We start from the raw sequence: 22382 nt of genomic DNA on the forward strand, positions 1-22382 counted from the left end.
AACACAAATCGCTAAAAAAATTAAAACAAACACTCTCACTTACCTTTACAGCAATTTACCTTCCTCATCGCCGCCGGCATGGTGGACCGCTCTGATTTCCTAAGCGGTCGTTGCTAGGCGTGATTGCAGGCATACGGGTCGGGTTTGAGTCATAACTTGGACGGTGTCACAACGAGAAGCGTTGCAGCACCGCCGCAAAACCCGGTCCGAAGCTCCCGACCGGACGCAGGAGACCTCATTTCATGCCGCTCTGAGGCGAAACCCGGAGCGCAAAGGACCGGAAAATCCAGCCCAGTATCTTAATGGTGGTTGTATTTCTGTGCCAGTAAATAATTAAAAATGCTTTTACTAACATACAAAAATTCAGATCAAGATTGAATTAAAATCTGCTTCACGAAAACTGCTGAATTATTCTAAGTAAATGAGGTGCTTAAAAACCCTGGCAACTACCAAATGCTGACTTTGATGATCTTCTATAGGTCCTTCATTGCACAGGACACATTCAAGTGTACAAATCCAGTAACGAACAGACCCACTGTGGTTACAAGGAGCCACCCATGACCTGTCTGGTTTTGATCTGTGAACCCATTCCACACCCATCCAACATAGAGGTACCACTGGATAGCAAGACATTTCTGAGTCGTCATAGCCTGGACATGAAGTTCTCCTATTGTGATGAAAGGTGAGTTATGTAGCATCAGCACAAGCTTAATAGATGTGGAGAGGAGAGTTTATGTTTTATATCTATTTGAAGTGCTAACAAATCTACCATTCAGTTTGAATTTATCAAGATCTTAATGTGTTTGAACAGTTCAAATTTGTGCTTCAAATTTCCTTCAGATAAAAGATTTATTCTTGTAGATAGAAGTGAAAAAGGGATATGATAGCAAGAAAAATGTTTTAAATAAAAATGGTAATTTGAAAGTCTAAAGAATGAATATCAAGTAAAGCAATTTTAATGGTGAGAAATTAAATTAAACAGTTTAAATCTTGTTTCCCTAAAGACACAGGACCTGCTGCACTGTTTTGTTAAATCCAATATTTTGGGCTTTCAAACAGGTTGCTCTAAGATTAGTGTGTAATCCGTGAAGAAAACACACTATTTTCTTCTTGTTTTTATATTTTATTTAAGCCCATAAGTATTAAGTATAACATTCCCATCTTAAAATAATTGGGAGGACCATTCAGAGGCCTCTAATTATTTCTAAAATAACTGTCCAAAATAGATTAAATGTTAACTTCTACTTTAGTACATTTATTAAGCTGGTAGCTATTGGATTGTTTGCTTGTTACTGAAGCAAGCATTACATCTAACTTGTATTTTAGAATTCATGAGTGCATTAAGCTTATCTGTTTAATTACATTTAACACAATAGCGGAGGTATGGTAATTTAGGGCTCAATTTTGCCCAACCCCTTTTTTCGGCGCACTTACCTTAAGTGCGGCGACTTTGCCCGCTGAAAAGAAATCGCCCCATCCTGTAGGGCTGGAGGAGATTTTGCTGAGATAGGGAGGGCCGAAGCCATGGAGAGATTTTAAAAACTAGGTGTGAATTTTAAAATAGAGAGGTTGCATAATCAAGAGCACAGGGTTGATGGGTGAACTGGACTTTGTGCGAGTTAGGATACGGGCAACAGAGTTTTGGATGACCAAGTTTATGGAGGGTAGAAAATGGGAGGCCAGCCAGGAGTGCATTGGAATAGTCAAGTCTAGAGGTAACAAAGGAATAGATGAGTTGAGGCAGGGGCAGATTTGGGTGATGTTATGGAGGTGGAAATAGGTGGTCTTGCTGATGGCGCAGATATGTGGTTGGAAGCTCTTCGAGATCAAGTACAACACTAAGTTTGCGGGTGAAGATAATGGCTTCGGTCTTCCCAATATTTGGAGGAAATTTCTGCTTATCCAGTACTGGGTGTCGGGACAATTAGCATGACAATTTTGAGACAGCGGAGGTGTCGAGTGAGGTGGTGGTATGGTCGAGCTGGGTGTCGTCAGCGTACATGTGGAAACTGGAGTTGTTTTCGGATGATGTCACCAATGGGGCAGCATGTAGATGGGAAATAGGACAGGTCCAACAGAGATCTGGGAACTGGAAGAGAAGCCATTGCAGGTGATTCTCTGGCTACAATTGGTAAGAATGGAACTAGGTGAGTGCAGTCCCACCCAGCTGGACGACGGTAGAGAGGCATTGGAGGAGGATGGTGTGATCAAAGGCTGCAGACAAGTAAAGGAGGATGAGGAGGGATAGATTACCATCGTCAATCACATAGGATGTCTTTGTGACTTTGATGAGAGCCGTTTTGTTACTGAGGCGTGGAAGAAATCGGATTGGAAGAATTCAAACAAAGTTCCGAGAAAGGTGAGCATGGATTTGGGAGCCGACAGCATGTTCAAGGACTTGAGGAAAGCGAGGTTGGGGATGTGACGGTAGTTTGCAAGGACTGAGGGACCAAAAGTTTTTTTGGAGGAGAGGGGTGATGACGGCAGATTTGAAGGAAAGGGGACAGTACCTCAGGACAGAGAACTGTTAACAATATGAGCTAACAGTCAGGAAGGAAAGTTGGGTGGTCACCAATTTGGTGGGAATAGGGTTGAGGGAGCAGGAGGTGGTGAGTGTAAAAGATGAGCATGTAGAGGGCATGAGGGGACTTGGGAGAGAAACTAGAGAAGGATGTGAGTTCAGGGCTAGGACATGGGGGAACCTTGGAGGAAGTTGGACCCAGAGGGCTTGGGGTAGGGGGAGGGGGTGGGGAGGGGAGGAACGGCAGAAGCAGCTGAATGGATGGTCTCAATCTTAATGATAAAGAAGTCCATGAGGTCCTTGCGCACTTGTTGGGGGCGAAGGTGGCGAGGGAGCTTAAGAAGACGGTTTGCAGTAGAGAAAAGAAGCCTGGAATAGTGAGCAGTTTTGGCAGATGGGAGCAGAACTCAATAATGCTTTATATGGTCCAGCCAGATCTGGCGGTGAATGGCTAAGCCAATTGTCGGCCTTAACCGTTCAAGTCTGCGTATTCCTTGGACTTAAGCAAGCAGAGATAGTGGTTTAATACAACTGAGTGGCAGGAGAGAGGAGTTAAGAGTCATTCATGTTGGTGTAAGACTAGAGTCACAGATAAGCCAGGCCGGGTAACAGTAGCTTTCTTCCCTAAAGGATGTTAGCAAACCAGTTTGGTTTTTACAAAATTCTGACAGCTCCATGGTCAACTTTACTGAGGCCAGATTTTTATTTCCAGGTTATTTTTTTTATTTTTTTTAAACTGAATTCAAACTCTCAAACTGTCATAGTGGAATTTGAACTATTAGTCCAGGTCTCTGAATTACTAGTACAGTAACCTAACCACCACACTACCGTATCAATGTACCAATGGTTGTTCATTCTCTTCCTCTTGCTTGCAATCTTGTCACCTGGAAGATAAGAAAGATTTCATACTTTCTAGGAGGACATTAAAAATGATACAATAGAGATACTATAAAAATAAAGTAACTCAAAGTTGTGCAACATGATTGTTAAACCATTTTATACCAAATGCTACTTTCAGCTATAACTTAATTTTTTTTTAATTGAAAAAGGATGGGAAAAGACCATCTGGTCCATCGAACCTGTCCATTCAGACCTGCGACAGCCTTGTACACCATCAACCCCACAGTAAGATGGTCTCTTGGTAGAGGAATAAAATCGAGACAATTTACAAAAAACTCTGAAAAATACTCTGACCCCCAAAGACAACCAAGCAAGTTCCAGGAGAATCACTAGGATAACTAGGATTCCAGGATAACTCAAGAGAATCACTAATCCTAGCTAGCTACCTCTTTTTTAATTTGCAATTTCTCCTCTCATTGCTTCAAGCAAGTTTTTTTTCCATTATGAATGTAAATTATCCAAGTAATTATAGATTTGCAAACCTACTAAAAATGTGTTTCTACTCCTTCAAAAGACTGGCTTGAATATAATCGTATAAAGTTTTGATTGAAAGAGATGTGGCAATTAATTTTGCAGCATCTACAGTGAACCTTACACAAGTTATTTTTGTGTGTGTATACATATTTCTATTTTTTCATTTGCTATGCAGAATAACAGAGTTAATGGGTTACCAGCCAGAAGAATTGTTGGGCCGCTCGGTCTATGAATATTATCATGCCATGGATTCAGACCATCTGACCAAAACACATCATGACTGTAAGTCATTTTTTCGAACCACTTTCTTGCCACTTTTCTCTCCTCTGCTGAAGCCTTGTTGGCATACAGTTCCAAGGGTACCAAATGCTTTCCAGTCCTTGGCCTAATGCCATTGAACTGTGATTGTGTCAAACTGCCCATTCCAGCTATGTATGATGCTGGCCACTTGCACATCCAAAAAGGATTTGATGGATAGCATTCAAGTACAGGTTCCCCCTTTGTTCATGGACACTGCACCATATAGCCATGTTACTTGTGAGCACTCTATATAGAGAAATGATCGCCATAACTGAAAACACTTCCTGTGCTACAATATGACAATTAACAGTTGCCTTTTATTTTGTATTCTTAAGTGTTTACTAAAGGCCAGGCCACCACAGGCCAATACAGGATGTTGGGCAAGGAAGGTGGCTATGTTTGGGTAGAAACTCAGGCCACAGTGATCTACAACACCAAAAACTCCCAACCCCAGTGCATTGTCTGTGTGAACTATGTTTTGAGGTAAGGATTTGTAATAAGGATCTTGTATGGTTATGAAGGTTATTATAGAGCACACATGATTTTCCAAAACATGCAAGGCAACTTGGTTAATTAAAATAATGAAAATGGCAGAAACTAACTTGTGAAAGGAAGAATGTATGTGTTCATTAATATAATATATTCCTCTTTATGGAAACAGCAATATTAAAATCCATTATCCAATTTTTTGCTAAGCGAGCATAACACTACATAATATTTGGAATAAATTTGACTGAGCAAAATGGGGAAAGGGAAAGGAGACTTCCCAGAAAGTATGCTTCCTCTTAGATAATGAGCATTCGTTTTGGTGCCATGAACAAGTTTGGCCTAATTCAATGCTTTCACTTGAAATACATGATGGAATCTTAAAAGCAGCAGAGAAAGTGGAGATAGAGCAGTGAAGAAGAATTGATTTTGGAAAAAAATGCAGATCGTGTTTAATTTTTTGTTTTTCTAGATCCTTAGACTTGCCGTTACAAAAAGTTGATATGAACAGATGTGAAAGTTTCAATCTCTGGGAGTAGATGCTTGAAATGAATAAGGAGCCTCATATTCATTATTCTAAGAAGTTAAATGGGTAACTTGTATTAATCATTTTTTTCCAGTGGTCTAGTTGAGAAAGAAGTGGTTCTTTCACTGGATCAGACTGAACGTGTACCTGTATCTGCGGAGAAGCCTGAGGAACCTAGTAAGAACCCTGTTTCATCCACAGATGAAGAGACCAACAATCTTTTTGACAAACTGAAGGAGGAACCAGAGGCTTTGACTCAACTTGCACCAGCTGCAGGCGATACAGTTGTCTCACTGGATTTCAGCCCCTCAGGTTGGAAACTCTTCCAGTGCATCATTCTAATGTATTTTGTGTGTCTATTACAAATTCTGCAGGGAACAGTGAGGGATGTGCAACAGGCATGCCCTTGGCAGCTAGCAATACTTGAACTTAAGAAATTTAACACCCAGGGAAAAGGTTTCTTCCCATCTGTCTACATTGGTCCAAGAAAAGAAAGGGAACCAAGTATGGCAACTTGCATTTGTATAGCACCTTTGAAAATAGCAAAGTATCCTGAGGGCACATCACAAGGACGATCAGAAACTGAGCGGTAATAGGGTGAGGTATTGGGAAGGATGATTGAAGAGGTAGATCTTGAATAGGCTTCTGGTGGAGAAAGATGTAAAAAGCCGTAGGTGTTTAAGAAGAACATTCCAGAGAGCTGGGGTACAATGACTGAGGCTGTTGCATTGATAGTCCAACAGAAATGGCGGGGAGGGGAACAAACTGGTAGATTGGAGTTGAGCGCATGTTGGGAGGGCTGATGATGGTCCCAGAGGCATGGTGGAGAAAGGTCATGAAGATAAAATGTCAAGTGTGTTGAACGGAAAGCCAATGGGGGTCAGCAAGGACAGGAATAATAGGCCAGTAAGATATAGGCAGCAACATTCTGGGTGAGTTGGAGTAAGAGATTGTATAAATGGATCTCCAAGGCCAGTGAGAGAATTGAAGAAATTGAGCCTGGAATTGATAACTCTGTGGATGAAAGTCTGAGCAGCATTAAAGGCAGTGGCAAACCCCAATGCTGTTCACTGCTGAATTCAGCCTGAGTGAGCAATTGGAAAGAAGGTTGGAATCTGGCCAAGATGTAAAGTTTCTAGTAAGAGCTATACAGGATTAGCATTACTGAGCTGGGGGAAGCTCTGGATCATTCATGACTTGTTGTCCAACAGGGAGCCTGACAGCACAAGACTTGTGTCCAGGATGGTTACCGAGAGGGAAAGCTGCATATCTTTGGCATATGTATGGAAGCTGGCCTGATACTTATTGGTCATGTTGCTCTGGGACACATGGGAGGGAACATTTGAACATGCAGGTACTGAGGGATAAGCCTTTGCATGCGATGTGCTGGCAAATAAATAAAAATGTTCTGGTAGCAAATAATGACTAGGATCCTGGCCTTTCTTTAAAGGTCTTAACAGAAATGTCAGTGGGTAAATGCATGGTATAGTCTCATTTTTGATACCTAGTCTCTGCTGAATTAGCTGGCATGAATGGAGTCACTACCTTTGGCGAGTCCCAAGGTGAGAAACTGGAACAAATCAACTTTGCTCTTGATTACTATCCAGTAAGCTTTGCTAGAACTGCACATTTATAGATTTCTGATGAGAATAGGATTGGGATTGGCTGCCATGGCAAAATACCCCTTGAATATTTGATGTTCAGGCTCACATGAAGAGCCCTGTGCAGTACTGGGTGGGGGGCAGGCAGGCGGGGCTGGACAGGAAGATCAGGATATTTTATACTAGTTTTTCTTTAGTGCATCTTTATACTTTACTTTTTGTTTTCTCGTATATTTATTTCTTATCCAGCTTATATTCCGCTTTCCTTTTCTTTCAAACTCCTTTACTTTTTCACATCCTTCTGTAAATGTGCTTAGTTCTCCCAGAACCTGCTCTTAGCTATCTATAAAAGAATTGTAGAGAGGATAAGTGTATGGGTTGCAGGAAGACACAGGTTTGAGTGCACACTTGAGCTTCCCTATGGCTCCATTACATGAATTACAAGGAAAAGCAGGTGCTCCCAAAGTATTTCTGGATCCAGAACCCTAAACGAACAGAATATATCTTCAGGATTAGTACTTAGTAAATAATATACATATACAAAGTGAATGGACATTAATGAAGATATCCTTTTATATTGAAAAATAAATTAGTGCCTTTCAACAATTTTTCAGAGATGATATTGAATGAAAGAACTTGCATTTGTATTGCACCTTTCATGATCCCCAGATATCCCAAAATACTTTAGTCAATTTACATACAGCAAGGTTCCACGAACAGAAATGTAATGACCAGATGATCTGTTTTAGTAATATTGCTTGGGAGATCAATATTGTCCAAGGAATGGTGAAGGGGTTTAACATTCAGACTTGCAGGATTCAACTTGGAGAGTTGAGTTCCACATTGCATTCTCATAGTTGTCAAAGCTATTTGCAATCTGGTGAATTTGCATAAGTCAAACAAGGTCAGGTTTTGTTCAAGTTTGTAAACTTGCATAGTTGTTGAGGGGATGAATAAGTCTGTACAAAGTCAAATTTGTAAACTTTAACTTTTTTTCTTTCAGATTCAGAATTGCAGCAGTTTGATGAGGTCCCTCTCTACAATGATGTCATGTTGCCCTCTTCCACTGACAAGACTGTAGACATGGCGCTGTCGCCCCTGCCCCCCTCCAACTCAACAAAGCCGCTATGTAGTAGCACGGACACAGCCTTGAATTTAGAATCCATTATCAAACTTGAAACAAGCCAAGAGTCACTGGAATTTTCATTTCCCATTCCACAAATGAATGAGCAGTCAAGTAGCTCTTCCTGTCCTTGCACCAATCAAAATTCACCACAAGTAAGTTTCTTCCCAAATGTTTGTCAACAATCTACTAAATATAACTGGTGTACTTATTTACAAACTTGATTACTCCATATAAATTGTAAAAGTATGTCTCCCCTAGCATGAACTGTACCATCAGGCAATGAAATGCACACACCTCTGCGTATGAGGGTAGGGTGGACGGCATCCTCCTAAGCCACTACCAGTGCTGCTGTTAACTTGGCCACTGAAGTGCTTGATGCCAGCACTGGAAAAACAGGAGAACACCCAACAATTTGTTTCCTTCCCTGCAAGAGAAGATGTGCATATTTGAATTTTTAAAAGACTTGGCGTTTCGATATTGCTCTATGATCTTTGTTTCCTGATTGGCTTTTACTCATTCATTAAAACTGCTATTTATTTTCATAGCCGAGCAGTCCCTCAGATTACTGCTTTAATGTGGACACCGACATTTCCAGTCAGTTCAAACTGGATGTCGTGGAAAAGCTCTTCGCAAATGACCCAGAGGCCAAAAACCCATTCTCTGTTCAGGTATGGCACGATAGCTCCACACAAACAGTAGAGGTGATATACTAAGCATAAAATGCTGATTTCAAGTTGAATTGTGCTTTAATTAAATAAAAGCAGAACCTAAACTTAACTGTAAAGTGAAGGCAGTTCAGGAAAAAAAAACCCTGCACTTGCATATATGCCCTGATATTTAAGGACTTGCATTTGGGGCGGTGAGGGCAGGAGAAAGAATTATGGACGGAAAACCCGGTTTCCTGAACATCCTGCGATTTTTAATTGCAGGGCATCTTAATTCTTTTCTCTAGGCTTCAGAACAAGGTCCCATCAAGCAAAAAGCATGTAGGGAGGGTCTGGAGAGATTTTTTTTGGGGGGGGGGGGGAAGAAGGGAGATACTGGGTAGTTTGTTGGGCCTGGTCTTCCTGGTCCCACAAGCAGTGCTGTAAAGGCACTTACCTTATGTATCCAGCCCTGCTCGCCTCCTTTTAACTATCAGGTTTCCTGAAACCCATTGGAACTTAACAAGCCAGCATAGGTTAAAAATAGAAACACTTAAACTGATGGCATGCAGCCTCCATAAACAGTTTCAGCGACTGACCCGCCTCATGCGAGTGGATTGGTTGCCCGTCCCTGGCCTTGTGTCCATTAAACCGGAAGTTGGGTTCCTGTTTCAGATTTTTAACTTTTTAACCTCGCAGCCGACCTAAACCCACCTGTTTGGGGAGGGGGGTGTTAAATTATCCCTATAGTGTCTCAGTACTTTAGTTTAAATGAATCACTCTTAAGAATACTGCAACTAAGGTACGACTATCCCCAAAATTAATAATCGGGGCTATTGTGGGGGGATAACTTAAAACAATCACTATCACTAGAGGAAAAAATACTAGGCAAACTAATGGAACTAAAGGTGGATAAGTCCCCTGGACCTGATGGCCTGCATCCTAGAGTCTTAAAAGAAGTGGCTGCCGATATATTGGATGTAATCTACCAAAATTCCCTGGATTCTGGAGAGGTCCCAGCCGATTGGAAAACCACAAATATATCAACTCTATTTAAGAAAGGAGGGAGACAGAAAGCAGGAAACTGTAGACCAGTTAGCCTAACATCTGTCTTTGGGGAAAATGCTGGAGACCATTACTAAGGAAGTAGTAACAGGACATTTAGAAAATAATAATGCAGTCAAACAGAGACAGCATGGTTTTATGAAAGGGAAATCATGTTTGACAAATTTGATGCCGTTCTTTGAGGATGTAACGAGCAGTGTGGATAAAGGGGAACCTGTAGCTGTTGTATTTGGATTTCCAGAAGGTATCCGATAAGGTGCCACATAAAAGGTTAATGCACAAGATAAAAGCTCACGGGGTTGGGGTAATATTAGCATGGATTGGCTAACTAACAGTCAGGATAAATGGGTCATTTTCAGGTTGGCAAACTAACTTGTGGGGTGCCGCAGGGATCAATGCTAGGGCCTCAACTATTTACAATCTATATTAATGACTTGGATGAAGGAACCGAGTGTAATGTAGCCAAATTTGCTGATGACACAAAGATAGATGGGAAAGCAAGTTAGGAGGAGGACACAAATAATCTGTAAAGAGATATAGATAGGTGAAGTGACTGGGCAAAAATTTGGAAGATGGAGTATAATGTGGAAAAATGTGAGGTCATCCACTTTGGTAGGAAAAATAATAAAGCAAATTATTTTTTAAATGGGGAGAGAATACAAAATGCTGCGGTACAGAGGGATCTGGGGGTTCTTGTACATGAAACTCAAAGTTAGCATGCAAATACAGCAAGTAATTAGGAAAGCAAATGGAATGTTGGCCTTTATTGCAAGGGGGTTAGAGTATAAAAGTAAGGAAGTCCTGCTACAACTGTGCAGGGCGTTGGTGAGACCACACTAAGTACTGGGTACAGTATTGGCCTCCTTATTTAAGGAGGGATATACTTGCATTGGAGGCAGTTCAGAAGGTTCACGAGGTTGATTCCAGAGATGAAGGGGTTGTCATATGAAGAAAGGTTGGACCTATACTCATTGGAGTCTAGAAGACTGAGAAGTGATCTTACTGAAACATAAAAGATATTGAGGGGACTTGATGTTTTCTCTCGTGGGGGAATCTAGATCTAGGGGGCATAGTCTCAGAATAAAGGGTCGGTCATTTAAAACTGAAATGAGGAAGAATTTCATCTCTCAGAAGATCGTGAATCTTTGGAATTCTCTACTTGAGAGCTGTGGAGGCTGGGTTATTGAAAGATAAGGGGGGGGTCAAGGGTTATGGGGAGGGCAGGGAAGTGGTGTTGAGGCCATGACCTTATTGAATGGCGGAGCAGGCTCGAGGGGCCAAATGGCCTACTCCTGTTCCTATTTCTTATGTTCTTATGTTCTTATGTCCATGTTACATTCAGTTGAAATTTTCACTTAATGTTGCCAATGCGGATTGTGCTTTATAGAGATAATTCAGCCACAGGGGTGATTCTGGTAAAGAAAGATTTGCATTATATCGCGCCTTTCACGAGTTAAACACATCCCAAAGCACTGTACAGCCAATGAAGTACTTTTTTGAAGTGTAGTCACGGTTGTAATGTAGGAAACACAGCAGCCAGTTGCACGCAATAAGTTCCCACAAACAGCGAAGAGATAATGACCAGATAATCTGAGGGATAAATTTTGGCCAGGACACCAAGGATAACTCCCCTGCTCTTCTTCGAAATAGTTCCATGAGATCGTTTATAACTAAGAGAGCGCAGGCGGGGATTCGGTTTAACATCTCATCTGAAAGACGGCACCTCCGACAGTGCAGCGTTGCATTGGAGTGTCAGCCTAAATTTTTGTGCTCAAGTCTCTGGAGTACTACCCACTGAGCCATGCGTGGTCACTATTAAATAAGCCTTTTATATCCTAACGTAAATGAACAACAGTTGATGTGAAAATAATTGAATTTGGTTTATAAATGTAAACTATTTGATCAAATCATTAGATTCAAAATCTACTTATCTGAATACTTTAAATCTAAAATTGAGACTATTACTAATTTTAGCTGTAAACAAAATTCTATGCAAAGCTTATGTTTTGGTGACTTGTTAATAATGTAATGGTATATTTCACTAGGATATTAATGACTTGGATTTGGAGATGTTGGCTCCATATATCCCAATGGATGACGACTTTCAGCTTCGATCACTGGACCAACTTTCGCCACTTTCTGATTCTCAAACCATCACTACCAGTACACCGAGCCTGGACACCGTAGTTGACATCTTCCCGCAGGCTGGAACATCTGTTAATAACACTCCAGACAAATACATACCAGCATTTAAAGAAACAGTGGAAAATATTGAGCTTCTGGCTACAACAAAGTCGTCGTCTTCCATGCATATAAGTAAAAGAGAGAGTTCCCCAGGCTCACCATGTAGTGAGAAAATCAGCAGAACGGCTTCACCTGTCCGAACTGGAAGAAATGGATTGGTGACACAACAGACTGATATTTCACCTCCACAAAGTCCCATGTCTCCAGTGAAGGCATTGCTTACTTTCAGTAAAAGGTAATGTAACGGGAAGTTTTAGGTCTGCCTTAGATATTCCCTTGATTACAGTGGTGCTGGTCACTCCTGGAAACAGTCCAAGTGTTTTGTGGTGGGAATGTGCCCTTACACTATATTATAATTAGCTATTGGGCAGTAACAATAGGGCCTTGTTATGATCACATATGCCCCTATAATCATTCCCAAAGCCGAACTGAAAAACATACAAGTGAGATGGAGGCAGATATGAATTGTATAGCTTTATTTATAGACACCAAGTAAACATATAGCCTAATAGTCAAACTAAATCCCACTTCATTCAATCTCACTTGTTCTTCAAAAAATGGAGGGAAAATAATAAACCATGCAGCCTGTCCCTTTTTGTGGTCGGATTTTTTTTTAAAAACATCTAACTGCAAATACTTACCTATTGCATTTTAGTAGGCTGAGGTCCAACAAAAAACCCAGGACTTAAAGAACAGGTGGTGGATGGAGAAAGTACAGGAGATACAACTGGCCGACGAATCTGTTGGCACGGATACATGGCCTCATCTCTCTCACCTGGAGGGAGGAGAGCATGCCGGGAGATCTGAGATGCAGTGATCGTGACCATCTTTAAAAAAAACGGGGACAAGTCCAACTGCGGCAACTACAGGGGAATCTCCCTGCTACCAGGAAAGTTGTTGCTAGAGTTCTTCTCAACCGTCTTCTCCCTGTAGCTGAGGAGCTCCTCCAAGAATCACAGTGCGGATTTCGTCCCCTACGGGGTACAACAGACATGATCTTTGCAGCGCGACAGCTGCAGGAAAAATGCAGGGAGCAGTGCCGGCCCTTATACATGGCCTTTTTTGATCTTACAAAGGCCTTTGACACTGTCAACCGTGAGGGTCTATGAAGCATCATCCTCCGTTTCAGATGCCCCCAAAAGTTTGTCAACATCCTTCGCCTGCTCCACGACAACATGCAGGTTGTGATCCTTACCAACAGATCCATTACAGACCCAATCCACATCCGGACCGGGGTCAAACAGGGCTGCGTCATCGCTCCAACCCTCTTCTCAATCTTCCTCGCTGCCATGCTCCACCCCACAGTCAACAAGCTCCCCAATGGAGTGGAACTAAACTACAGAACCAGTGGGAAGCTGTTTAACCTACGCCGCCTCCAGGCCAGGTCCAAGATCACCCCAACTTCTGTGGTTGAGCTGCAGTACGTGACCGACACCTGCATCTGCGCATATTCTGAGGCTGAACTCCAGGATATAGTCGATGTATTCACTGAGGCATATGAAAGCATGAGCCTTACGCTAAACATCAGTAAGACCAAGGTCCTCCACCAGCCTGTCCTCGCCGCACAGAACTGCTGCCCAGTCATCAAGTTTAACGGCACGGCCCTTGACAACGTGGACCACTTCCCATACCTCGGGAGCCTCTTATCAACAAAAGCAGACACTGATGCGGAGATTCAGCATCGCCTCCGGTGCGCCAGTGCAGCCTTCGGCCGCCTGAGGAAAAGAGTGTTCGAAGACCAGGCCCTCAAATCTACCACAAGCTCATGGTCTACAGGGCTGTAGTAATACCGGCCTCCTGTATGGATCAGAGGCATGGGCGATGTACAAAAGACACCAAGTCGCTGGAGATATATCACCAACGATGTCTCCACAAGATCCTGCAAATCCCCTGGGATGACAGGCGCACCAACATCAGTGTCCTCATCCAGGCTAACATCCCCAGCATTGAAGCACTGACCACACTCTTATCAGCTTCATAGTTCGCATGTCAGACACGAGACTCCCTAAGCAAATGCTCTATGCGGAGCTCCTTCACGGCAAATGAGCCAAAGGTGGCCAGTGAAATGTTACAAGGACACCCTCAAAGCCTCCCTGATAAAGTACGACATCACCACTGACACCTGGGAGTCCCTGGCCGAAGACCGCCCTAGGTGGAGAAAGCGCATCCGGGCGGGCGTTGAGCTCTTCGAATCTCAACGCCGAGAGCATGAAGAGGTCAAGCGCAGGCAGCGGAAGGAGCGTGCGGCAAACCAGTCCCACTCACCCCTTCCCTCGACGAATGTCTGTCCCACCTGTGACAGGATCTGTGGCTTTCATATTAGATTGTTCAGCCACCAAAGAACTCATTTCAGGAGTGGAAGCAAGTCTTCCTCGATTCTGAGGGACTGCCAATGATGATGATGATGCATTTTAGATTCCAGCTCTGGGCCAAGGACTTGTCCTTTGTTCAAAATGTGACTGACCCCCTGCCCTCCCCACCCCAAACTAGTTTTTTTTCTTCTCCCCTTTGCAGTTAATACTTCTTGCATTTTTTCCTTTCTCTGTCATTTTATTAACTATTTTATACTTCTAACGTGCCCCATTCTATAAACTTACTCCATTTCAAGTTTAAAATGCATTTAGTCAGCCAGTTTCCTCCACCTCAATTCATCTTGAGCCCATTGTTGCAGTCAAAAAATGAATTTGACCTGTTCCACTTTTGATGTGATTGTTATGCATAAATGCAGGAGTGCTATTTTGTCTGCAGCCATGATTGATCATACCCAAGTAAAATACCTCTGTGTTATTCTGAAGACCATTTACCCTGGTGCTCCACTGGGATACAAACTGCCTTTCTCAACACCTCAGCTGGCTTCAGCCCAGACTTAATAGGATGAATATTTTCTAGTAGATGTGAAGGCCTTATGAGTAAGGTTGGGCAGTCAGTTTTTAGTGGGCATGGGCCGTGAACACAAAACTGTTTTAAGGGGAATGTGGAAAATGCCTAGTTGATGTAGTAAGACTAGGAGTTTGCTACCTGGATGTGCTAGATGCTAGCGCTGTGTACTTGGAGAAAATGCAGCATTCTCCAGCACAAAATTTTGACATTGTCTGAATGTTAGTGATTTGTACTAATGCAATTGCGCTATAACTGTGTTTTGATTGTTTAAAGATCTGTAACAGAAGGAACTCCAAATGAAGAGCTGAGCCCCAAGTTATTGGTTTTGCACAACTTGCCGAGGAAACGCAAGCTGGAAAATGCAGCCTCCCTGTTCCAAGCAGTTGGAATCGTAGGTGTTAATTTTATGTATTGCCTCTTAATGTTCTACCTAAAGTTTCTGATATGTTACCCTGCACATATGTTTAGTAAGTGCATTTTGGGTTGCAATAAACAATACCAATGTGGGAAATGTAGTATGATTCTACACCCATACCTTTGAGCAGGGCAGGATTCTCCCCCGCCCCGCCCCGGCAATAGTGTAGAAAAGTTTCTTACGGAATAGAGTACGATAGTGTTTGGTATACTTTGGAATATTGGAGCTTAAATATGCATATTGACCGACTGAAAGCAGAAGTATGGTGGCTAGAAATCTTACAGAAGTAAATTAACAAACTTAGAAAATTCCTAGATTTTTTTTTGTGCATGCCCATTAACAGACATGCATTTAAAATTGTTTGTTATATTCTTGCAGTTACAACTTTACTGCCCCCGTGACAAATTTTGCTATTACAGTATTGTACATTGTCTATGTACAAAACTTCTTAAACTGTACAGCATAAATTGTTTTTTTTTCTAATTAACACAGTTCAACAATGAGCATAAAATGAATGTTTCTGTAAAGGGTCATGTAAGGATCCCTTTGTATAGTGGGGCCCGCTTAGAATCACTGACCTAAAGGCTTTCATGCACAAAACCATGCTTATTACTATGAATGGGGTCATCAGAAATCCAAATGGAAGTTGTATCACCTCTGTTTCATTAAGATTGGCTTAATAGATGATTGACAAAAACAGAAATCTGAGCCATAGAAGTGAAACATTTCTTGTTATCTAGTTAAGCAATTACAAAAGTTCAACAATTGAGTTCCTAGTAAACTTCTGAAGAGCCAGTTCTAAACTGAAACAGTTATAAGTAACAAAGTAAATACATTGTAATTTAATGTTTTCCAAACTTTGTTTTTAAAAGTGCATGACAGCAAATGCAGTATGGCTACAAGAAAAATTATTTTGCTTGTAAGCGATTAGAATTGGTTATACATGATTTCAGAAAACTGAGCCAAAATAACTGCTGGGATTAGAAAGACTAAATTAGACTTGTGCAATAGCTGGGGAACGAATTATCTGAGTGGAAACTGGAAAGCTTGTGCAGTATTTTAGAAGTGACTAATCGATATTGTAAGCATCTTTTCTCCAAAACTGCGCTCTAATTGGCTGTCTCCCTCAGACTCTCATCCATTTTTCCTCTCACAAAGAACCCAGCTCAGTGAATTCTCACTGTTGGGAATTCAGTGGTAATGGGAAACCTTCAATTGAACTCTGTCCCTAGCATTGGTAAGGGGGTGGTGGGAGAAGGGAAAATATGATTACCATCAAGTTCTCCTATTCTATCAGTATTGATCCCGAGTGAAATCAAGATCAGACTTGTTTATGATATTCTGATGGTTAAACAGCTACCAACACTTTCTGCACAGGCTTGTGCATTATACAGTTACATCTGAACCGTTTCAACAGTTATTTTAATTTCAACAGCTCATCAGCCGTATAAGTCGTTTGTTCAAGGATTGTAATTAAATATGCATTGGTGCTGTTTTATTTCCTTTATCAGTTAAAACTTTACAATACATTATTGGCAAGAACTTGTACCTAATCTTTTTTCTTAATAGACAAGATTATTTTGCATTTCAAAAAATTGCAATAATTGCTACTTCAAATTGGCTTTACTGTCTAATGCTTAGTGTCTCATCACTGAAAAACATTAAGCTTTTGTCAAAGCCAGTTTTTTGTGATTACTCACAGAAATAGGTGCTAGTCAAGCTGAATTTATATCTGCATGACCACACAACTTCATTTAATTCTAAGCTTTACTGAAAGAGGCCTTGGGGAAAATAACTAATTGAATTTGTAATTCTTGCCATACATTCTTCCTTAAATTGAGAACAGTCAGATAACCATTTGGATAAAGATGAAGTTACACTGTATTTTTAGGTGGTTTTGGGTGTCCATCAATATACAAGCGACAGGGGTTACTAAACAAACAAAAGCCCTGTGGCTTCAGATCCCCTCCAGAGACTACAACAAGTGCAGTGTAACTCCAAATGAACATGTGGTGGGTTGCTACAATATCTGATTTGATTCATTAGAATTTATAATTCACCAGTCCTGTAAGCAGAGCCACTGGCTTGCAGTGAATGGGCTTATTACATATAATTCTGGAATTTTTAAACAGTGTTCTGGGGAATATTTTCCAAGATTCTGTCCATTTCTCTGAAAATCGCTTCCTTGACTATTACTGCTCATAGAAATTTGTAATTGGTGTGAACTTAATGCACAAATACAAAGTGGTCAATAACAGCGGCAAATTTAACAAATGTAACTAGCATTTACAGTAATTAAATACAATTGAAGACTTGCAGTAATTTTGAGTTGCTTTAAACTTCAGGTTTCCATACCTTTATTTTTCATGTACAGATATAGTATAATCTAGTCAGGTGTTTTATTAAATGTTTTAACTACCTGACAAGTTGTAAATGTTTATGCTTCCGCTGTGTCAGAAATTTGCATTTTGCTGATTTACCAGATTCCAGTGAAAATGCAGTACACATGTTTTGTTTTTTTGAAAAGGAATTATTGTTCCAAAGTGGCACTGACCCTCCAGTGAGTACACCACAAATTTGGAAGCGTGTAAAAGGAGTTAATGCCGACAGCAGTGAACAAAAGACACTCGTGTTGTTACCCACAGGCAAGTTTGTTCTGTGATTTTTCTTTTGTTTTAATATACTTTTTCTTCCCATTTTCTCCTTTTTATCCTTCCTTCTCTCTTTTCTCCCACCCAATCCATGCTGAATAGAATTCCAAGGCTTTCTAACTCTTGACTTATTCCTGGAGGTTTGATCACGTGGCACTTGTTACAGTTTGCAAATATTACTGCATTTACTTTTAACAGTTCAGTCCCCTATAGTTGTGTGTCTTTGTTTCAGCAGTTCTCATGTGGCTGCCCTTCAAAGCTTGCCTTACTGAAATTTAAAGCCCTGATGTGTGACTCTCCCTTCTCCCTCCCAAATCTAACATCAAATTCAATCTATTATGATATCAGCTTAATATACTCTGAAACTGTATCTATTCTTTTCCAATGATCTTAGTATTTCTAAAGACTGGTTGGACACTTAGGTTTAACTAATTATCTATTGACGATAATTGGAATTTTTAATCCTTCATTTAAAAAAAGTTATCTTTCTTCAATGTGGGGACTGACCTACAAATAACACTAAGAAATTACTTAAAAACCATGACTGAAATAAGCTTTTAAATGCAGCATGGCCAATTCTGTTAATGGTTGAATCAAAAGGTCCCATGTAAGGCAAAAAAAGTTAAATTATGGACCTGATCTGCATTCTGTTTAGGCAATGTAATTTCTTTTCAACATGAAATGGATTTTTAAATGTCAGGATCATTTACAAAATGGTAATTGGAAAAAAAATGGTTTCAAAAATTCTGAAAATGTTATGCTACTATTAAGTTGAATAAAGTAAAGAAATGGAGACGGCTAATTAGAATATTTTAATCCCCTATTAAAGTGATCGTGTGTTCTGAAAGCTTGTATAGCTGTTTTTAAAAAGTTCATTTAAAAAATATATATTTTTGGTTCAATACTTTCCTTTAGCTCTTACATTTATCCAATTTTACTTTCAGATATAGTGGCCAGGCTTCTCACTCACTCAGCAGAGAACAGCAGCTTGCCAACACTCACCAATTACGACTGTGAAGTGAACGCGCCTATCCAAGACAACAGAACCTTGCTTCAGGGTGAAGATGTTCTCAGAGCATTGGATCAGGTCAACTAAGTTCACAGTGCTGAACAAAATAATGGACAATGGTGAAGCCCCATCACCCAAAGCAGTCTATTTATATTTTCTAAATCTGATTGTTATAGAAGCCTGGCTACAGTACTGCAGTTTTTCTGTTAGCAGTGCTCCTCCACTGACCCCATCCATAACCTGCTCTTTATTTGCAGTGTTGGTCTAGGTTTATAACTCACAATTTAAAATATCTTATTGATACTTGATGCTTTTAGGCATATGGACAAGCCTAGGATGGTATCGGGAGGATGGATTGTATGACAGTAGCACACCTATGTAAATGAATTTTAGTGGTCTATTTTAATGAGCACTGATAACATTTTACATACGTGTCTAATTCTTGAATTTATATTGGTTTTAAATCTAAGATGTTGAGCAAATCTTAAATAAAGGGAATATAGCACCTTTTTTCTAGTTAGGCTGTGGCCATTCTTTAACCTGGATGGGCAAGATTGTCTATGATGTCTATACGATTCACTTATTTCAGGATTCTTGCCTGACTAGCATTTTTGCTTTGCCAGCTGTTAATTGTAGCCACAATTGCACAAAATATATTTTCTTAAGAAGTACCAGCAGTCCTTTATGCAGTATGTTTTGCAGTTATAAATCTAGTTTTTAAAGAGGATAAAAGTTCCAACTGATTTTTTTAGTTATTTAGTAAAAAATCATGTTAAGCATGGAATGCATACACAAATAATCACTTTGTACTTTTTTTTGTCATTTTTTAAAATCTAGAATGGTTTATGTTGGACAGCTATGAGGAACCACTTTCCTCACGGGTAGCTGATTGTTGGAAATGAATGTTGGCAGTTTGAATATGGGCAATGTCTCAGTTGATGTGCAGTTTAACATTTTATTGATAATTAATTAGTCACTTTGCCAGATGTAGTAAATCCTACTGTAGTTGTGGAAGTTTCTAGCAATACTTAAGTATAAATGTTGCTGCTTATTCTGCATTGTGTAGGTAGTAATATAGAGTATAAATGTAACTGAAACAGCATTGTATTAGAAAACCTCCTAGTTTGTTTGGTTACCCAGTCTCTGTCTTGGTTCTAAAGCACTTTGTCACTTATAATTCCCAATTAAGGTATCCGGTAGGTTATAAGTTCTCTTCCTTTTTCTTCTCTTTTCCCTCCCTCCCCATTCCCGGCCCCAAACCAGTTCTTGAATGAAATGGTCTAAAACATGTTTTTGCTCGTGTGATTGTACTGTATAACTTGGATTTTTTTTTGCTCAGTCATCTTTTGCTGTTTGTGGTTGGATCTAACACTAACTGTATTGTTTTATTACATCAATAAACATTATATGTGGACCAGGCTCACTCATTAGAGTGTGCAATCTTCATTAATTTTATTAATATATTATGGCCCGTTTTGCCTTAAGCTAAAATCAATTTGACTTTGAGGATGAATCCTGTGGTGGAAACCATCCTGGATACATAATTCCTTGTATTAAACTGGTAAATATAAATGTGTTCAAAAGACAGAGGGTACTGATGTATGTTAACTGCACTCATATTTCTCAATGTATTCAAGATTTTTGAAGCTACCTTGATGCTTACTGATACAATTACACAGCCCATTATCTTGTCTGTTTGCCATTAGGATTGGCTATGCTGTTTTTGTACAGAACTTTAAAAGAAATATACATATATGTTGCTGTGCCTTGCTTGGTAAGTTAAATGTTGATATATTAAATCATTGACAGGAATGAGTGTTACTGTTCCTGAATCGGGTGCTAAGTGGTTGCTTATCAGGGTCGATAGACTGGGAAGCCTGACCACATCTTGTGCATAATGCAGGGGGATTCTGCCAGTAGTTTCAAGGTAAATATTGTGATGGGATTACTATTTGTTACAGGTAGGATATTAGGGTGTTATACCCATTACATCCAGATGGAGCTATTTTATTACTGTTGGTTTGTGAAGGGAATCAGTGTTTTGGTGCAATTTCAGTGATTTACTATTAGTTGCTGTTGTGATGAAAGTTCCTCCCACCTCCCCCTCTGCGAATCACTCCCCATCTTTGGTTTCCCCTCTTCCTGACTAGTCTTCACCTGCTCACGGGTGGCTTCTTGGTTTTAGACTCATAACAGCAGAATCCAAACCCTGCAGTCACTTGTGAACTCGCTGGTGTCTCAGCAGGCTGGAAGAGCGAGTGAATCCCTTCCCACACTCAGAGCAGGTGAACGGCCTCTCTCTGGTGTGGACTTGCTGGTGTACCAGCAAGTTGGATGAGGTACTGAATCCCTTCCCACACACAAAGCAGGTGAATGGTCTCTCCCCAGTAGGAACTCGCTGGTGTCTCAGCAGTTGGGATGAACCTGCTGATGAACAGAATCGTGTTCATTCTGTTAGTTGGCTTTTGTTTCTGCTGATAACCCTTCAATTAGGCAGGAGTTTAATATTTCAAATAACAGTGTTGATATTTGACATCTCCAAGCTAAGAGGAGACTAATTGATGTCCTGTTTCTGACTGCTCCATTTTTGATCGGGGCGGAGGAGCAGTGAGAGATCGGGGCACAGGAGCATCGTGATCAGGGCCCAGGAGAGGCAAGGGTTCAGGGCCCAAAAGAGCAGAGGGCCCAGGGGCAACACGGGCCAGCCCACACTGCGATCTATGGATAGTAGGAGCATGCGTGCGCACTAGGTCCGTGCAGTCGTCTTGGTTAATCCTTGCCACTGGATCAAGACCTAGCTCTGTCAAGCCCGTGTAGTGGCTCGTGTGCAATGGCCACCCCACGTTAAAAGAATCCATGCACAGGCATCTTCCACCCTTTAGTATGTATTTCAGGTCCTAGATTGTCAGGTCCCTCATCAAAACACCTGTGAACTCATCTATTTTTGTGTAGAAGCGGGTCATCCTCGATACAAGGCACTGCCTAATACTATACTAGAGTCTTACAGCACAAGAGGCCATTCAGCCATCATGTCCGTGCTGGCTTTGAAATTAGTCTCACTCCCCTGCTCTTTCCCCATCTACTATAGAATCTGCTTCCACCACTTTTTCAGGTAGTGTATTTCAGATCGTAACTTGCTGCTTAAAAATTCTCATCCCACCTCCCCCTCTGATTTTTTAGCAATTACCTTAAAATCTGTGTCCTCTGGTTACCGATCCTCCTGCCAGTGACAGCAGTTTCTCCCCATCTACTCTTACCAAAACACCACATAATTTTGAACACATCTATCAAATCTCCCCATAACCTTCTATAGTCGCTCCACATAACTAAAGTCCCTCATCCTGATACATTTCTACATCCTTCCTAAAGTGTGGTACCCAAAATTGGGACATAATACTCCAGCTGTGGTCTAACCAGTGATTTATTAAATTTTGTCATAACTTCAGTACACTTTTACTCTGCCCTCTATTTATAAAGCCAAGGATTCTGTAACAGTCTTCTCAACTTGGCTTGCCACCTTCAAAGATTTGTGAATGTGAA

At 40.8% G+C, this 22382-nt stretch overlaps 1 protein-coding gene across 1 annotated transcript in view; it reads left to right on the forward strand.

Moving 5' to 3' along the window:
* Positions 1-20261, forward strand: part of LOC139263412 (hypoxia-inducible factor 1-alpha-like) — a 77564-nt gene extending 57303 nt beyond the window's left edge. The window contains exons 6-15 of the mRNA XM_070879472.1: positions 480-682; positions 4071-4177; positions 4531-4678; positions 5302-5519; positions 7812-8086; positions 8480-8602; positions 11689-12122; positions 15041-15158; positions 17710-17827; positions 18778-20261. Coding sequence (XP_070735573.1) covers positions 480-682; positions 4071-4177; positions 4531-4678; positions 5302-5519; positions 7812-8086; positions 8480-8602; positions 11689-12122; positions 15041-15158; positions 17710-17827; positions 18778-18929 — 1896 coding nt within the window. The 3' untranslated portion in view covers positions 18930-20261. The remainder of the gene's footprint in view (positions 1-479; positions 683-4070; positions 4178-4530; positions 4679-5301; positions 5520-7811; positions 8087-8479; positions 8603-11688; positions 12123-15040; positions 15159-17709; positions 17828-18777) is intronic.
* Positions 20262-22382: the final 2121 nt, after the last annotated feature.

This window comes from Pristiophorus japonicus, chromosome 4 (genome assembly GCF_044704955.1).
Source record: "Pristiophorus japonicus isolate sPriJap1 chromosome 4, sPriJap1.hap1, whole genome shotgun sequence".
NCBI lineage: Eukaryota > Metazoa > Chordata > Chondrichthyes > Pristiophoridae > Pristiophorus > Pristiophorus japonicus.